We start from the raw sequence: 16,847 nt of genomic DNA on the forward strand, positions 1-16,847 counted from the left end.
GCACAATTGAAAATATGTGTCACTAACCAATAGAGCCACTTTTCTAGTATAGTCTGGATAGATTTCCTGAATTATCTGGAAGTGTATTCTCAGATATGTTTTAAATTAATTTCCTTGAATTATTATGTATAAAGTGTGGTATTTCCCGCCATGTGAGTAAATGCTACAATTGGTCATTTAAAATCAATGTAGTTTCAGATATATTAAAAAGTTAAGAGTTGGGCTGGGCATTTTGCACCTCTGAGATAGCAGGTAATGGCTCAAGTGGTTGAACCCATGCCATCCATGTAGTATGCCCAAATTGAGTTCTAGGCTCCTTATTTTAGCATAGCCCAGGCCAGACTATTGTGAGCATTTGGAAAGTGAACTAGAATATGGGAGATCTATCTTTCTCTTCTCTCTCTCTCTCTCTCTCTCTCTCTTCTTTCAAACAAGTGAATAAATAAAAAGTTAAAGAGTATCTTAATGGAAAAATTATTAAAAATTATGTACCAAAATATAAAATGCAAAGTGACTAGATTTGTGAAAAATAATTAGCAAATCTATTTACTTATCATATGAAGAGTGTTTTGTATTGAAATTTAATTCATATTTGCTAGGCTGAAGGCAAAGAGAAGATAAAACACAATTGCATATGTATATTCAAGTTGCTTTACATTTTGTGACTTTTGTTAGGGATATCATGTATTTTATTTACAATATAGGAAATAAAATCAAAAAGAAATTATATAAAATGTATTTGTTATTAGCAATCAGTGTATCTTGATTGAATTAGTACTGGGCCAAAAATTTATAAATTTGGTTTTTTGAATCTTGTATACAATGCTGATTTTTTTATTAAGAGGAAATTAAATCTGAGTTATTTTACCCAGTGGTGAAAAATTAAATGACTTCCAATGGAGATGCAATTACTGCAGCACACTTACTACTTTAGTCTGCATGTAACAAGGGTCTGTCTCAATAGCTAGAAACTCCAAATGTCTACAATTCATAGGATGTCGTTTTGCAGTTATTCAGAAGCAATTGAATTCAGTGAATCAAAACTCCCAAAATTTATGTCTTTAGGATTATTTTGGATCATAAATAGGTAGTTTTTATGGCATTTCAAAATATTAAAATGGTTGAAACCAATCATATTTGAATTTATTATTCAATCCTAATTTCATCTAAGGGAAAAGCCTCAATTTGCTTTATGACATTTAAATTTCTAAAAGTCATTTAAACCATTTGTTTATATTTTTAATTTTTGTTTTATCCAAACCTTACTAATTATCTAGCTCACAGTTTTCAGAAATAAACAGTTTCCTAGTAGACTTTAACACATTTTTGGTTCATTGACCAATCCCCTAGCCATATTGAAACTAATGCTGCTTCTTTGTTTCATGGATGGTACATTGCTTATATACAAATGCATTTACTTACCTATATCAAAATATTCCAAGATAATTGTTACACAGTTAGATTAGTGAATTCCCTAACTGGTTATTACTTACCTTTGCTGAATTAGATGAACCTAATAGTTTTCAGGACAGGAAGCTTTTGCAAGTTAAGAAGTATTTATCTTTAGAGATACTCAAAAATAAGTTTTGCAATTCCTTGATAAAAATATATAAGAATGCATATAAGCAATAAAATAGGATTCAGTGAAGGTCACTGAAACTTGAATATTTCAGTAACTGTTCTCATTCTCAGTTAGAATGCTGATTCTATATAATGTACAATTAAAAATAAATGTACCAACACGGTTTTAAAATAGTCAAACTATCTTGTTTGAAGAGAAATTCAAGTCCTAAAAATGAAGTTAATCAGAATAGGTTTAAATATCAAATAGCCTTAAAACAGGCAGTGTAACATTCTCCAGAAACAATGCCTGCTAAATTTAGTGAGTGACAGGTTAGTTTTTAGCTATATCAGGAAAGAACTCCCTCCTGAAATATTCAGCTGTCTAATTCTTCCCTATCTTTAAATCTAAAATAAAACACTGAGATTTACAAACCAGTAATTCAAACACATTTAGGTCAATTATGTAAAATTATTTTGGAATCTCAATGTGTCATAAAATCTTCTAGAGTTTGCAAGGCAATTGCAACTAATATATTCATTAACCATTCAGTTATGCAAGAAGTGGATCCTCAGATTAGAAAAAAATTAGTTTTTGAAGTTACCACAAAAGCAAATGTCATTGTCAGTCTTAGGAATCATTCGTTTTATGCATGTACCTGAAGGAAATTTGCTTCAGAAGCACAGACTATAAATTTATGTGCCAACACGGAATTAACGTCTGAAAACTCTAAAAGTTGTGTTCCCAGAAGCATTTCTAAAAATGACTTAACCAAATGCTGCTGAGCTGCTGCCAAAAGTCAAGTCCCTTGTGCTTTCTGGGTAGTTTCTTGCTAAAATTTCACTTCTCCTCTTTTTTTAGCCTGGCTCAGGCACTGCTTCTCTGCAGGAAGTAAAATGCTCCAGCCACACAGCACACTTTAGGAAGACCGCTAGCTCCAGTATCTGACTGACAAAGGATAGGAAGCAATGCAGCATGGAATGGTACTAGGTTGGCTTTCAGGAAAGTCTTAGAAGGACAAAGAAGACCAAGGATGTGCATTTACAATTCAAGGATAGCATTACTATAAAGGGCAACCTCCATGCCTCTGGTAGATAAATCACTACAATTGGTGATCTAAAAATTGACACTTGGACCAGGTTGTTTTCACAATAATGGAATAAATGGTTGGGGAATGGAGCCAGAAAGAAAGAAAGGATAAATGAGTAGACATTATCTACTTCATGCACATATCAAAGATGAATTCTTATATCATTACATGAGAACACAATGACAATATCACCACACCAAGTACAGCAAAGCTTTTATTTTCTTCGCCATTCAGTTCTATTCCTATGTCACCTGATTGCTTAAGGATATGTGGACTCACTCCAAAATGAGCACATATTTGATTAATCAATTCTCTTCTGTCATACACATATTATAATTAATATTTCCCCTCAGACATGGAATCTCAGGCAGTAAAATTTTGTAGTATCATATCTTGTACAAACTGATAAGAACAATAATTTGATAGATTTTATATTGCTTAATAAATTTGTTATAGTAGTAAATATTCAACATATATACATTTTGACATGTTTTGAGATCTATCATGCAGAGAAGAATATGTCACTGCTGATTAAGAAATTAAATCAAACAACTACCAAGCAGCAGGAAACCGAATTCAAGTCTTCTGTGGATGAAAGAATCTAGGATTCCTAAACTTAGTACTTGATGCCTTTGAAAGTTATGTAACCTGAAGTAATCTTGCAGAAACAAAAGACTTTAATGTGTCAGGATGAAAGCAAAACCTAAAGCTTTACACATTCTCCACTCCCGCTATGTGTGTATTTTCCTTGATGAAGTATGTGTCCCAAAATACTTATCCATTTTAGGTATTGTTAATTTTCTTATTGGTATTTATAAACACTGTTGTGTATTCTGAATAGATCTTTAGCACATATATAATTTTTAAACAATTTTTCAGTGTGTCACTAGTTTTTCCTTCCATTAAAAATTTTATTCTAAATATGAATTTTGAAGAAATCTGACTAATCTGTTTTACATTTTTAGGATCATATTTTTAGTAATTTATGTAAGAACTTTTTGTCTAATCCAAAATCATAGAGGTTTTCTCCCATGTTTCATTCTAAAAATTTTATGCTTTTTTTACATGTATATCTGCATCAGTTATTTTGAATAAATTGCACACAATGTGTTACCTGTGAGTATAAATACTAGCTTATTTTTATGCATAAGAGCATTCATTTATTCTATCATCATGGTTAAAGTGTTCATCTCTCACTAAAGAATCACTTACAGGTATTTGTTTAGAATTAGTTGACCATAATTGCAGAAGTCTACTTTTGGACCCTGTTCCATGGATCTAGTTGCCTACCTTTACTAAAATATCACAGTTTTTATTAATGTAAATTCATAATATACACTATAATATTGTAACAAAAGTTGTTCAACAGTGTTCTTTGACAAAGCTGTATGAGCTAAACATGGCATTTTTAATTTTAATAAAACATTAAATTTTAATATTCAAACATTATGTTCACATATTAAGGGAGGATTTATTTGAGATTAATTTGAAGGACATTGCCTTACTCCTGCCAATCATGCTATTTACATGATCTTAAATTCTGTTTTATTAAATAACTTTGAAATTCATGTATTTAATTCAATCCCTTGAAGTGTTTTTCAATTCTACAGATATCTATGGATATACAAACTCATGGAAGTCCCCTAAGAAACTGGAAATTTATAATTCTTGTTTTGATTGTAATGAAAAAATTGAGTTAAAGATATCATGGATCAAGTATCTTCAGTAGTGGCATTGCATTTGGGTTCATAATGCCACTGACATCATATAACGTTAAGTAAAAATCATACAATATCATTGACACTGATGAACAAAGATGCAAAACTCCTCAACATAACATTAGACAGTCGAATCCAATAACACATCAGAAAGATCATTCACTTGGACCAAGTGGGATTTATCCCTGGTATGCAGGGATTGTTCATCATCTGAAAATTTATAAATATAGTAAACCACATTAACAAATTGAAGACCAAAAACCATATGATTATCTCAATAGATGCAGAGAAAGCATTTGAAAAAAATTCAAACTTCAAACAAACGTGGTTTAGATGGAGCATATATCAACATAATCAAAGCAAATTATACCAAACCCACAGCCAACATGCTACTGATGGGGAAAAATTGGAGGCATTCCTATTAAAATCTGGAATAAGACAACATGTTTCTGCTAAATTAATTATATCTCCCTCTTATATATTTTTCATGCTATCCTAATTTCTACCCACTACATTTGCTCCACAGTGATAGGAAGAAATCTTTGATATTAAGGCATTCTCAAATACAATGTTTCACACATTAAATTATTCACTATGTATTTATCACACAAAGTGATGGAGGCAAGAAAATAGCAATGAATGTTGACTCTGATATGCAATGCTGATTTCTTTTTTGTTTTTAAATTATTAGTTTTTCCTCCTCTGTTTAAAGTGTAAATTGTTCACTTGACTTGTGTCGCAGTTCCTCTTACTTTTTTTAATAATCCACAAATGGGACTACTATTGCCATTTATGTGATCTGTCATCAACCAAAATATACTTATCTAGAATACAAATTGATGTCACTGCATTACATAATCACATGAGTTGTCTGAATAATAATAATAATTTCAAATCCATACAGGTTGTTTATCCTTTCTTTAGAGAAAAATATTATTTTTAAAATCAAAGAACATGTAAGTTTGTAGTTTGAGAGAAAATTCCTAGAAAGCTTCTGCTATATATTTAGACCTCATATTTGAAAAGATCTTTTGACTCATTATCAACAAATAACTCATTTATCTCTAAAAATAGACAAATTAGTTATCATTATCTCAACTTTATAAGAAACAAAAAAGGGCATGCTATGTGCCCTAGTTCATAATTAAGGGTGTTAAGATTAAAATAAAGGCCGGCGCTGCGGCTCAATAGGCTAATCCTCCGCTTGCCGCGCCGGCACACAGGTTCTAGTCCCGGTCGGGGCGCCGGATTCTGTCCCGGTTGCCCCTCCTCCAGGCCAGTTCTCTGCTGTGGCCCGGGAGTGCAGTGGAGGATGGCCCAAGTGCTTGGGCCCTGCAACCACATGGGAGACCAGGAGAAGCACCTGGTTCTTGGCTTCGGATCAGCGTGGTGCGCTGGCCGCAGCACGCTGGCCACAGTGGGTGAACCAACGGTAAAAGAAGACCTTTCTCTGTCTCTCTCTCTCTCTCTCACTGTCCACTCTGTCAAAAAACAAAGATTAAAATAAAGAGGATCTGATTTCTTGCTCATTATTTCAACTACTATAACAACTTTGATTTAAGAATTTGGTCTTGAAGGTCATCTCATGAATTGTCTATATTGTTATGCTAGTACTTACCCATTTTTGGATTTATACGTTCAACTCATGACATGTGTGATCCTGTATATACCAATGTCTATTGTTGTTACTTTCTATCCATATGGAGTGATTATTCCTCTTAGTCCTGTGGAAAACCCAGACCAAAATTTCATCATGAGAGTCTGCTTGGTAAGGCCACTCCTGAGACCAAACACCTTGAAGAGGGTTTTCAGGATTTAGATTGAACAAAGCTCTTTGTGCTGACTTCCAAATGTGTGATCCAATGGAATGGTGATATGTGATAATGTGATTACCAGGAGTCTTACATAAAATATTTTGTAACAGCTTAATTAAGCTGATGATGACTTAACTTTGAACATGTGAAATAACATCTTATTTGTTTTGTATGCTCCTTTACAAATTATGGTACACAAAAACTACATACATTGTCTCATATGTGGAAGTTAAAATAAGTGAATTTGAATGTAGTACAATAATTACTAGCATCTGGAAATATGGGAAACAGTAGAATGGATGTAGGTTGAGTGAGAGATACCACTGAGTTACGTAAAAGCAGTATTTTCTGATGTTCTATAGTACATCAGGGTAACTATAATTCACAATAACATTGCATGCATTTTATGAATAACCTGAAGAAAAGAGCCAAAAGGCTCCAAACATAAAATAAAGATAAGAGTTGGAAACTTTAATCACCCTGATTTCATCAGTACACATTCCATATGTGTATTGAAATATCACCCTGAAGCTGTTACCTATGCCCAGCTATAACGTTAACCAGGGCTGAGCCAGGCAGAGGCCGGGAGCCAGGACTTCATCTGGGACTCTTCTGTGGATAGTAGGGTCCTAACAACTTGGGTCATCTTCCTCCACTTTATCAGATGTATTAGCAGGGAGCTGGATGGTAAGTGGAGTAGACAAGACTAGAACTGGTGCCATTACCCACTATAGCACTGCAATGGCACCTATTCAAAGAGTTTAAAGTTTTTTAGATGTATTTATTTTATTTAAAAGTCAAAGTTACACAGAGAGAGAAGGAGAGGCAGAGAGAGGTCTTCTATCCACTGGTTCACTCCCCAGATGGCAGCAACGGCCAAGTTGCACCGATCTGAAGCCAGGAGCCAGGAGTTTTTCGGATCTCCCAGATGGGTGCGGGGGCCTAAGGACCTGGGCTATCCTCTACTGCTTTCCCAGGCCATTGCAGAGAGCTGGATTGGAAGTGGAGGAGCTGGGACTCAAACCGGCATCCACATGGGATGCTGGCACTGCAGGTGACAGCTTTACCCACTACACCACAGCACCAGCCCCTTAAATGTTTACAGAGATTGAAATGCTAACCATCATGATTTGATATTATCTGTTGTATCTGTCATTAACATTACACCTGATGTACATATATGTATAATAATAATAAAGAAAATATAATAATTCCCCCAGAGTTTTTTTGTGTGTATGGATTTCTTTGTCTTTCCTTCATTTTAAAAGGCATCTTTGCTGGACAAAATATTCTTGTTTGGTAATATGTTTCATTCAATGATTTGAAAATATTCTTCTACTCTCCCCAGGCATATCATGTTTCAGTTAAGAAGTCCACTGTTAGCTACATTAGAATTTCCTTTTATGAGATCTTCTGCTTTAGGTCCCTTTCTTTGCCATTGACTAGAATGCTGTTATTTTATTTATTTATTATTTGATAGGGGAAGAGTACAACTACCTTTAAAGACGTATCTTCTTTAGTGGAAGCATAATGCTGTTATTTGTGAAAAGTTCATTTTTTATTTGAAAGGGAGAGAGAGAACTTCCATTGGCAGTTTCACTCCCCAAATTCCCGCAACACCCGGAGCTGGGCCAGTCTGAAACCAGGAGTCAATAACTCCATCCAGGTTTCCCATGTGGGTGTCAGGACCCAAGTACTTGGGTCATCATCTGTTGCCTCACAGGTACATTAGCAAGAAGTTGAATTAGATCAAAAGTGAGTGCTGGCACCGTGGCTTAACAGGCTAATCCTCCACCTTGTGGCACCAGCACACCGGGTTCTAGTCCCTGTTGGGGCGCTGGATTCTGTTTGTCCCAGTTGCCCCTCTTCCAGGCCAGCTCTCTGCTGTGACCAGGGAGTGCAGTGGAGGATGTCCCAAGTGCTTGGGCCCTGCACCCCATAGGAGACCAGGATATGCACCTGGCTCCTGCTTTTGGATCAGCACGGTGCACCAGCTGCAGCGCAACGGCCACAGCGGCCATCGGAGGGTGAACCAACGGCAAAGGAAGAACTTTCTCTCTTTCTCTCTCTCATTGTCCACTCTGCCTGTCCAAAAAAGAAAAAAAGAATCAATCAAAGAATCAAAAGTGAGACTTGATCCTGGTTATTCTGATATGGTACATGGCATCCAGATGACAGCTTAACACACCGCACAACAATGTCCATCCCAGGATGATTTGTTTTAAACTTTTATTTAATGAATATAAATTTCCAAAGTACAGCTTATGGATTACAATGGCTTCCCCCCCATAACCTCCCTCCCACCCGCAACCCTCCCCTTTCCCACTCCCTCTCCACTTCCATTCACATCAAGATTCATTTTCAATTCTCTTTATATACAGAAGATCAGTTTAGCATATATTAAGTAAAGATTTCAACAGTTTGCTCCCACACAGAAACATAAAGTGAAAAATACTGTTTGAGTACTAGTTATAGCATTAAATCTCCATGTACAGCACACTAAGGACAAAGATCCTACATGAGGAGTAAGTGCACAGTGACTCCTGTTGTTGACTTAACAAATTGACACTCTTGTTTATGGCATCAGTAATCACCCTAGGCTCTTGTCATGAGTTACCAAGGCTATGGAAGCCCCCTGAGTTCACCGACTCTGATCATATTTAGACAAGGCCATGGTCAAAGTGGAAGTTCTCTCCTCCCTTCAGAGAAAGTTACCTCCTTTGATGACCCATTATTTCCACTGGGATCTCACTCACAGAGATCTTTTGCCAGAGTGTCTTGGCTTTCCATGCCTGAAATACTCTCATGGGCTTTTCAGCCAGATCCGCATGCTTTTAAGGGCTGATTCTGAGGCCAGAGTGCTGTTTAGGACATCTGCCATTCTATGGGTCTGCTGTGTATCTCACTTCCCATGTTGGATCATTCTCTCCCTTTTTGAGTCTATCAGCTAGTATTTGCAGACACTAGTCTTGTTTATTTGATCCCTTTGATTCTTAGTCCTATCATTATGATCAACTGTGAACAGAAATTGATCACTGGGACTAGTGAGATGGCATTGGTACATGCCACCTTGATGGGATTGAATTGGAATCCCCTGGCATGTTTCTAACTCTACTGTTTGAGGTAAGTCAGCTTTGTCCCGAATTGCACATCTCTTTCCTCTCTTATTCCCACTCTTATATTTAACAGCGATCACTTTTCAGTTAAGTTTCAGCACTTAAGAAGAATTGTGTATTGATTACAGTATTCAACCAAAAGCATTAAGTAGAACAAACAAAAAAAATACTAAGAGGGATAACATATGAAGTTGCTCATCAACAGTCAGGGTGAGGGCTGATCAAGTCACCGTTTCTCATAGTGTTCATTTCACTTTAACAGGTTTCCTTTTTGGTGCTCAGTTAGTTGTCACCTATCAAGGAGAACAAGTGGTATTTGTCCCTTTGGGATTGGCTTATTTCACTCAGCATAATGTTTTCCAAATTCCTAACAGGGATCACTTTTTTTTCTCATTGAAAAATTCCATCTTTCTGTGTCCTCTTCTGACTATTGGTAACAGGAATATAAAAGCTACATTTCTCCTTTACCAAATGGCTCCTTATTAGTTTTTGTCATAAGGGGCATGAAGAATTTGATGGGACTCCAATCCAAAAGAATTAAGTATTCAAAATAAAATGTCAGACTAATGACTTGAGACAAACCTACAAAAATGGAAGAAGAAAGATTTAAAAAAATTTCCAAAAGAGGATGTCTGAGCTACTGTGCTCTGCTCTGACTGGCTCTTGCACACACTGTTTATAACTTTCTATCACTCCTTACGAATTTTAGGGCCCAGGGTTGAGTCCTAGTGTGAAATTCTGAAATTACTTTCCTTGGGCTCGCTTCCTTTCCCAAAAGAGGTGATGATGACATATGTTCCTTATGGCATTTTTCATCTCCAAGTTTCTTAGTGTGTAGATCAGAGGGTTGAACATGGGAGCAATGATAGTGTAGAAAAGAGCAAATACTTTGTCTACTGCAAAAGTCACATTTGGTCTTATGTAAATGAAGAGAACAGGAGCAAAGAATATGACCACAACTGTTACGTGAGAACTACAAGTTGAAAGAGCTTTGGTACGGCTCTGTGGCGGATAAGCACTGATGGTGTATAATATCAGAAGATAAGACATCATCAAAATCACAAAACATACTAAGGCAATCAGCCCTGAATTAACTATGACCAGCAGACCAATCCTATATGTATCAGTGCAAGCCAATTTCAGTAAAGGATACACATCGCAGAAATAGTGATCTATCTCATTGGGGCCACAGAATGGTAAGAAGATGGTGAGGAGAAACTGACTGGCAGAGTGCACAAATCCTCCAGTGCAACAAGCTATGATGATTGTGTTGCATCGTTGCCTGCTCATGATGACGGTGTAGTGTAGGGGCTTGCAGATGGCCACATAGCGGTCATAGGCCATTCCCGTGAGAATGAAGATCTCGATGCCTCCAAGGAAGTGCATGATAAATAATTGTGCCATGCAGTTATTATAGGAAATGGTCTTCTTTTCTTTCAGTAAATCTGTCATCAGTTTAGGGGTCACTGTGGATGTGTAGCAAAGGTCAGAGAGCGACAGGTAATAAAGGAAAAAATACATGGGTTGGCTTATAAGCTGAGTGCATGTGATAGAAATCATTATGAGCACATTTCCCATCCAAATAGAAAGGTAGCAAAATAAAACGAATATAAAACAAAGGACTTCGATTTTCTTATTCTGAGAAAGTCCCAGGAGAATAAACATGGTGACATTATTTCTGTTTTCCATGGGTCAGTGCAGTAAAATACATGTCACCTGAGAAGACATAATGCATAAGTCAGGGACAGAAATGCCATGGAACGTATGATGACAACACTAATGCCATGAAGCTGGGTTTAAAGGATGTGATCTCAAGTTTCAGGAAATGAAAATCTTATAGTTAATAATTATTTTTAATTAATCTATATATGAATTATTTAAGTTCTTTAAGGACATTATGTTCAATCTTAACATTTATGAAATGAGGACATTCAAACCATTAAAAACATTAATTAGTTGCCAAATCTTTACAAATGTACAATTAATTCCTTACCAAGACAAAAATCTGGACTCATGAAAACTAAATTTTTTAAAGATGAAAGAATAAACCATACACATTTTTTTGACAGAGTGAGAGAGAGAGACAAGAGAGAAAGGTCTTCCTTTGCCGTTGCTTCACCCTGCAATGGCCGCTGTGGCCGGCGCCCTGCGGCCAGCGCACTGCGCTGATCCGATGGCAGGAGCCAGGTACTTATCCTGGTCTCCCATGGGGTGCAGGGCCCAAGTACTTGGGCCATCCTCCACTGCACTCCCTGGCCACAGCAGAGAGCTGGCCTGGAAGAGGGGCAACTGGGACAGAATCGGGTGCCCTGACCGGGACTAGAACATAAGTGTGCCGGTGCCACAAGGTGGAGGTTTAGCCTAGTGAGCTGCGGCGCCGGCTACCATACACAATTTTTAAAGTGCAACAGTGACCACTGCATTCTAACCTTAAAACACTGTACAGTGAGATAAAAAATTAAAGAACAAAATTCTGTATATGTTAATATACACGCAATAAGAGAGTAAAAACTCTCAGCAAGAGATTTATGCAATTGTTTAATTGTTGATGCTTGTTTGTTTTTACATTATTTCTGATCTAAACAATGCAATGCCATTTTAGAACAGAACTGTAATTATTTCTGTAGAAACTTCAGTTGCAATCATGTAGTTACAGTGTAGAACTAAGCAGTATTTAAAAATAAAAATGAGAATAGGCAGTTTTAGGTAGATGATGTTACTCTTGAGTCATGTGGTACATTTTTCCAATCATTTTTTCTGAGTTTTTATATTAGAGTCCTCATTTCTGTTTTCTCTTTTGACCAACGTATTTTTCTTACCAAAATCCATGAAGAATCTTGAAACTGCATAATTCATCGAGAAAGTTTCGGAAAATTTATGGGAAGGTGTTTATGTAACAACAATAATTACTTGTAGGCTCTGTTACCTAATTACATCAACAGTGTGCAAATGTGTGTATCAATCATATTGTTTCTCTTTTTATTTATTTATTTATTTGACTAGTAGAGTTATAGACAGTGAGAGAGAGAGACAGAGAGAAAGGTCTTCCTTCTGTTGGTTCACTCCCCAAATGGCCGCTATAACGGCGTATAGCCGGTACTGCACCAATGCAAAGCCAGGAGCCAGGTGCTTCTTCTTGGTATCCCACGTGGGTACAGGGGCCCAAGCACTTGGGCCATCCTCCACTGCCTTCCCAGGCCACAGCAGAGAGCCGCACTGGAAGAAGAGCAACCAGGACTATAACCCAGCGCCCATATGGGATGCCAGTGCCGCAGGCGGAGGATTAACTAAGTGAGCCATGGCGCAGTACCCCCATATTGTTTCTCTTAATTAGAATGATCTCACTTATAAAATGGTAAAACCAGTCAGAACATTGTTACAAACTGCTACTAACATGCAAATAAATCAATATATGTCAAAATTTTATAAGTGAGAAACTTTCAATATTAATTTTTTTTACTGAAATGCTAGTATTACCAAATCAGTACCTGAACAATTTTCAGTTGTACTATATTTGACTCATGTGAAGAAAATGAAATTTTAGGCCAGTGCTGTGGCTCACTAGGCTAATCCTCCTCCTGCGGCAGTGGCACCCCGGGTTCTAGTCCCGGTTGGGACTCCGAATTCTGTCTCTGTTGCTTCTCTTCCAGTCCAGCTCTCTGCTGTGGCCCGGGAACGCAGTGGAGGATGGTCCAAGTTCTTGGGCCCTGCACGCGCATGGGAGACCAGGAGGAAGCACCTGGCTCCTGACTTCGGATGGGTGCAGTGCACCAGCCGAAGCGGCCATTTGAGGGGTGAACCAATGGAAAGGAAGACCTTTCTCTCTGTCTCTCTCTCTCACTGTCTAAATTTGCCTGTCAAAAAAAAAGAAAAGAAAAGAAAAGAAAAAAAAAAGAAAGAAAGAAAGAAAAAAGAAAATGAAATTTTAGAATCAAAATCATTTCAACAAAGTTGAGTTTTCCCATATCTACTAGCCTAATTCCCCCACTTTAATATAAGGAGTTTTGACTAAAAGTGAAATATAGGATGAAATAGGTAGTTTGAATATCTTCGTCATTCAGCAGGCATTAACTCTACAGGATTTGATTTATGCAAATATAGGTAAATTGACAATAACTTCTGATTTAGTTTGAGTTTCAAAGCTGTGGCTAGAATAACAGAATTGGTAACCAAGTAGTCTAGTGGTCTTCCCAAAAATTTGACTCAAAACAACATTAATATTGTCATCTTTATTTAAAATCTGTGATGAATTCTCTCATCAATTCATTTTATTATTCTCTGTTCAATTCTTTTTATTACAGATGAAATAAATTGTGTCTAACTGTGCCATCCTCCAAAACAAAACTGTTCATAAAAAAATGAGGCCTTAGATCAAATAGTGATTACCACAGAGCAATTTTAAAGTTTAGAAATTAGCTCACAAGAAAAATCATTGAAAAGCAATTTTTCTTGTAATTGTTCTTAGTATGTTCCGACTTATTTTATGTAAATATTTGCTCACCTATAGATCATGATGTTTATTTTTATTTTAAACAACATTTAAGATATTTATTTGGACAACTCCTAAAATAATCTTGTTTTAGCAGTAATCACAAAATAAACTTGTTTTTTTTTACCAATATCTACAAATACAGCCATTTTTTAGTATTGTGCCCACTAAACTTGTATTTTGCAAATCAGAACTTGAAATCAGAATTTTCTAAATCTAGAACTTGAGTTCACACATTAAAGATGCAGAACCAAAGCAATAGTATGTTGTGAAAAAGCTCTACTCTTTATGCAAATCAGATAACTTTCAAATTAATTGGCTTTAAACTACTTAAAGCAATACTAATTTTGATATGTGAATGGCAAAATGGGATAATAAATTAAGCCAACTTCTCTAGATCTATAAAACCCATAACAAAATAACCACATTACATACTCAATCTGTTCCTCTTTCCCAGAAGCTCAGCCCGTTTGTAATCTGTAAGAAAGTTACAGCTCATGAATCTGAATACAACACACAGAATCTCCTCAGGCTCAAAACTCTAGTGATGCTATTATGGTACAATAGGGGCTAAAAAAGACAAGAATATGATTTATTTTCTAATATAGCTCTTCATTTCCTGCAGGAACTTGGTCTGCCTGTAAAGTAATGAATATGTCTTGAAGATATATATGATCTTATTCAGAGAAGATTTCACATCATCCTTAATCGCTTTAATACTCCCAGAAGTAAACTTTTGTACAATTTTTGGAAATAATGAAGTGAAATTACTTGGGGTTATATTCTGGCTTTGCTATGAGTAAATATATAACCTCAGTAAACTCTACCAAACATCAGTAGGTCTAACAATTCTTATATCACCTTACAATTTGAACATTCCCAGGTGCTTAACATTCTTCTGAGCACCTTATATGTACTGATTTTTAAATACTCACAATAACCCTGAGAAGTGAGTATTAGTAAAGCTGGTTTATGAAAGAAGATACTGAGTTATAGAAAAACATAATCCAAGGCTATACACCAAATATATAAAAAGATCTGAAAGAGCAGGACTCCAATTGGGAATAAAATGAATATTTTACCCACTTAGCATTACTTTAGATACATAAATTTATCAATAATATATGATTATGTGATACTATTATTCCTTAAAGAAAGTCTCATTGACTCATATACTTGTTTTTAATCTATGCCAAACTAAACACTATTCATGCGTAATTTGCATGATACTACACACCTCAAAAACAGTCTAACCTCTTGCCTTGAAATTCTGCTTTTTCTTAGACCACTGTATTGCTGATGAGTATATTGCTAGTGAGATTACGTATTTCCAGCTTTGCTGAGAGAATTAACTAAATAAAATGCATAGAATAGTCATCCAATCCATTTTAGGGGCTCAATAAATATTATTTACAATGCTATGCTTTTATCTGTATCTTTTGATCTGCAGACTACCATTCATTTAAACAAGAACCATCACATGTTTTAACAAACCATTAAAATGTTATCAAAATATTCAATAATTTAAATAATTACCATAGCAATCACTACAGGCAATGAAAACACAGGAAAAATTACACAGAGATAAGGAAAGCAGGGTTTCTAGTTTAGAGATATTTCCATGTTTTAGTGACCCGCTTTGGGTCTCTAATTATTTGACCCAGTTGCTCTTTTGGAAGAATTGGAAATAATGATCATAGTAGTGGTAAATGCAAGAACCTTATTTTCATTTTGAAATGGTTTTCCTCATTTTCTTGATAGCTCAACACTCAGTTTTTTCCTTAATCAATACCTTGTTCACTTTTCTGCCAAACACTTTATCAATATTTTTGTTGTTATTTTAATCTGCTGTCCAACTAAGCATCATTTCCCTGTTATAGTACATCTATCCCCTTAGAACATTACATCATACCTTCAATAAACTCCATAGATTTAATTCCCCCGATCTAAAAAAAAATAGTCTGTTGAATTCAGAGACGATGCCTGTCATTTACTTTAAGTGACAGACTATGTTTCTACGTAAGGTGGCAAATATATATTCAGCAAATAACATTCTTTCAGGCAGGGTCATGGAAGGAAAAACAATCTACCAAATATTCTGCTTCAGTTGTGATTCAGTTCTGTTTTTGTTCTTTCCACTGTTTTCTCTCTTCATTGAAATTCTTGTCATTCTCTTATTGTTCAGATTGTTTCATCTTCCTAAAATCATATTTCCCTTGGCATTATCCACTAACCATCCATAGAGCAAACTTTGTATATCGTTTTAGAGACAAGTGACACCTTTCATTCATACAGTGCTGACATAAATAATGGAAGTTATACGCACAGAGCAATAGTTTGAAGGCAAGTAGGATAATGTGAATATTAAATAAGTCAAATCGTGATTTTTATTTGCATCATACTTCTATTTCTAAGTTTCCAGACTCAGGATACACTAAATAATAAAGTAAAAATCCTAAAACTGCATTTTGTTTTGCCAGGAATGCTGAGCACTCCTTTTGGGTTGTTTGAATTACCTTTTAAATGCTCCTCTCACCAGGTTCATTTCCCTTAGATTCTAGTTAGTAGATCTGCCATGGCTAGGAAAGAATCTGGATTATAAAGAGTTTGCAAGCCAGAGTTAACTCTGTGATTCAGTTATTACAGTTCTCCTGGGCCCCAATGACTCAATTCCCCTGCACTTTGCATAAAGCATTTTGCAATTAGAACATGTTGGAAGAATTCGTTTGGAAGGACATATCCTTTCCACATTCTCTATTAACTTGAGAAGAGGACATCTCTAGCCCTTGTGGTAGATAATGGTGTTCATCTTTCCTCGAAACTGTATTACTGTGTACTTTCGGTTTATTTACAAGTATTTTTATAGTAGAATTTCAGAAGACAATAACTGAATACACTTTAGTATTATTTTGCACAGGTAAATACATTTTGATTATATAATTTAAACATAAAGGTATACTTAACGCATTTTAATTTTTTCACAAGTCCACATGCCACTTCCAGTTGTGGTCCTGTTTTCTTTTTCTTCTTTCATATCTCTATCAAAGTTAGAACTAGTT

General features: G+C 35.9%; 1 protein-coding gene across 1 annotated transcript; it reads right to left on the reverse strand.

The window, feature by feature from the left end:
- Window positions 1-10,043: 10,043 nt before the first annotated feature.
- On the reverse strand, window positions 10,044-10,988 carry LOC100338546 (olfactory receptor 4P4-like). The gene has a single exon (XM_002708902.2). It carries the CDS (start codon window positions 10,986-10,988, stop codon window positions 10,044-10,046), a length of 945 nt encoding a protein of 314 aa, XP_002708948.2.
- Between the last annotated feature and the right edge of the window lie 5,859 nt (window positions 10,989-16,847).

This window comes from Oryctolagus cuniculus, chromosome 1 (assembly GCF_964237555.1).
Source record: "Oryctolagus cuniculus chromosome 1, mOryCun1.1, whole genome shotgun sequence".
In the NCBI taxonomy this organism is placed as follows: Eukaryota; Metazoa; Chordata; class Mammalia; order Lagomorpha; family Leporidae; genus Oryctolagus; species Oryctolagus cuniculus.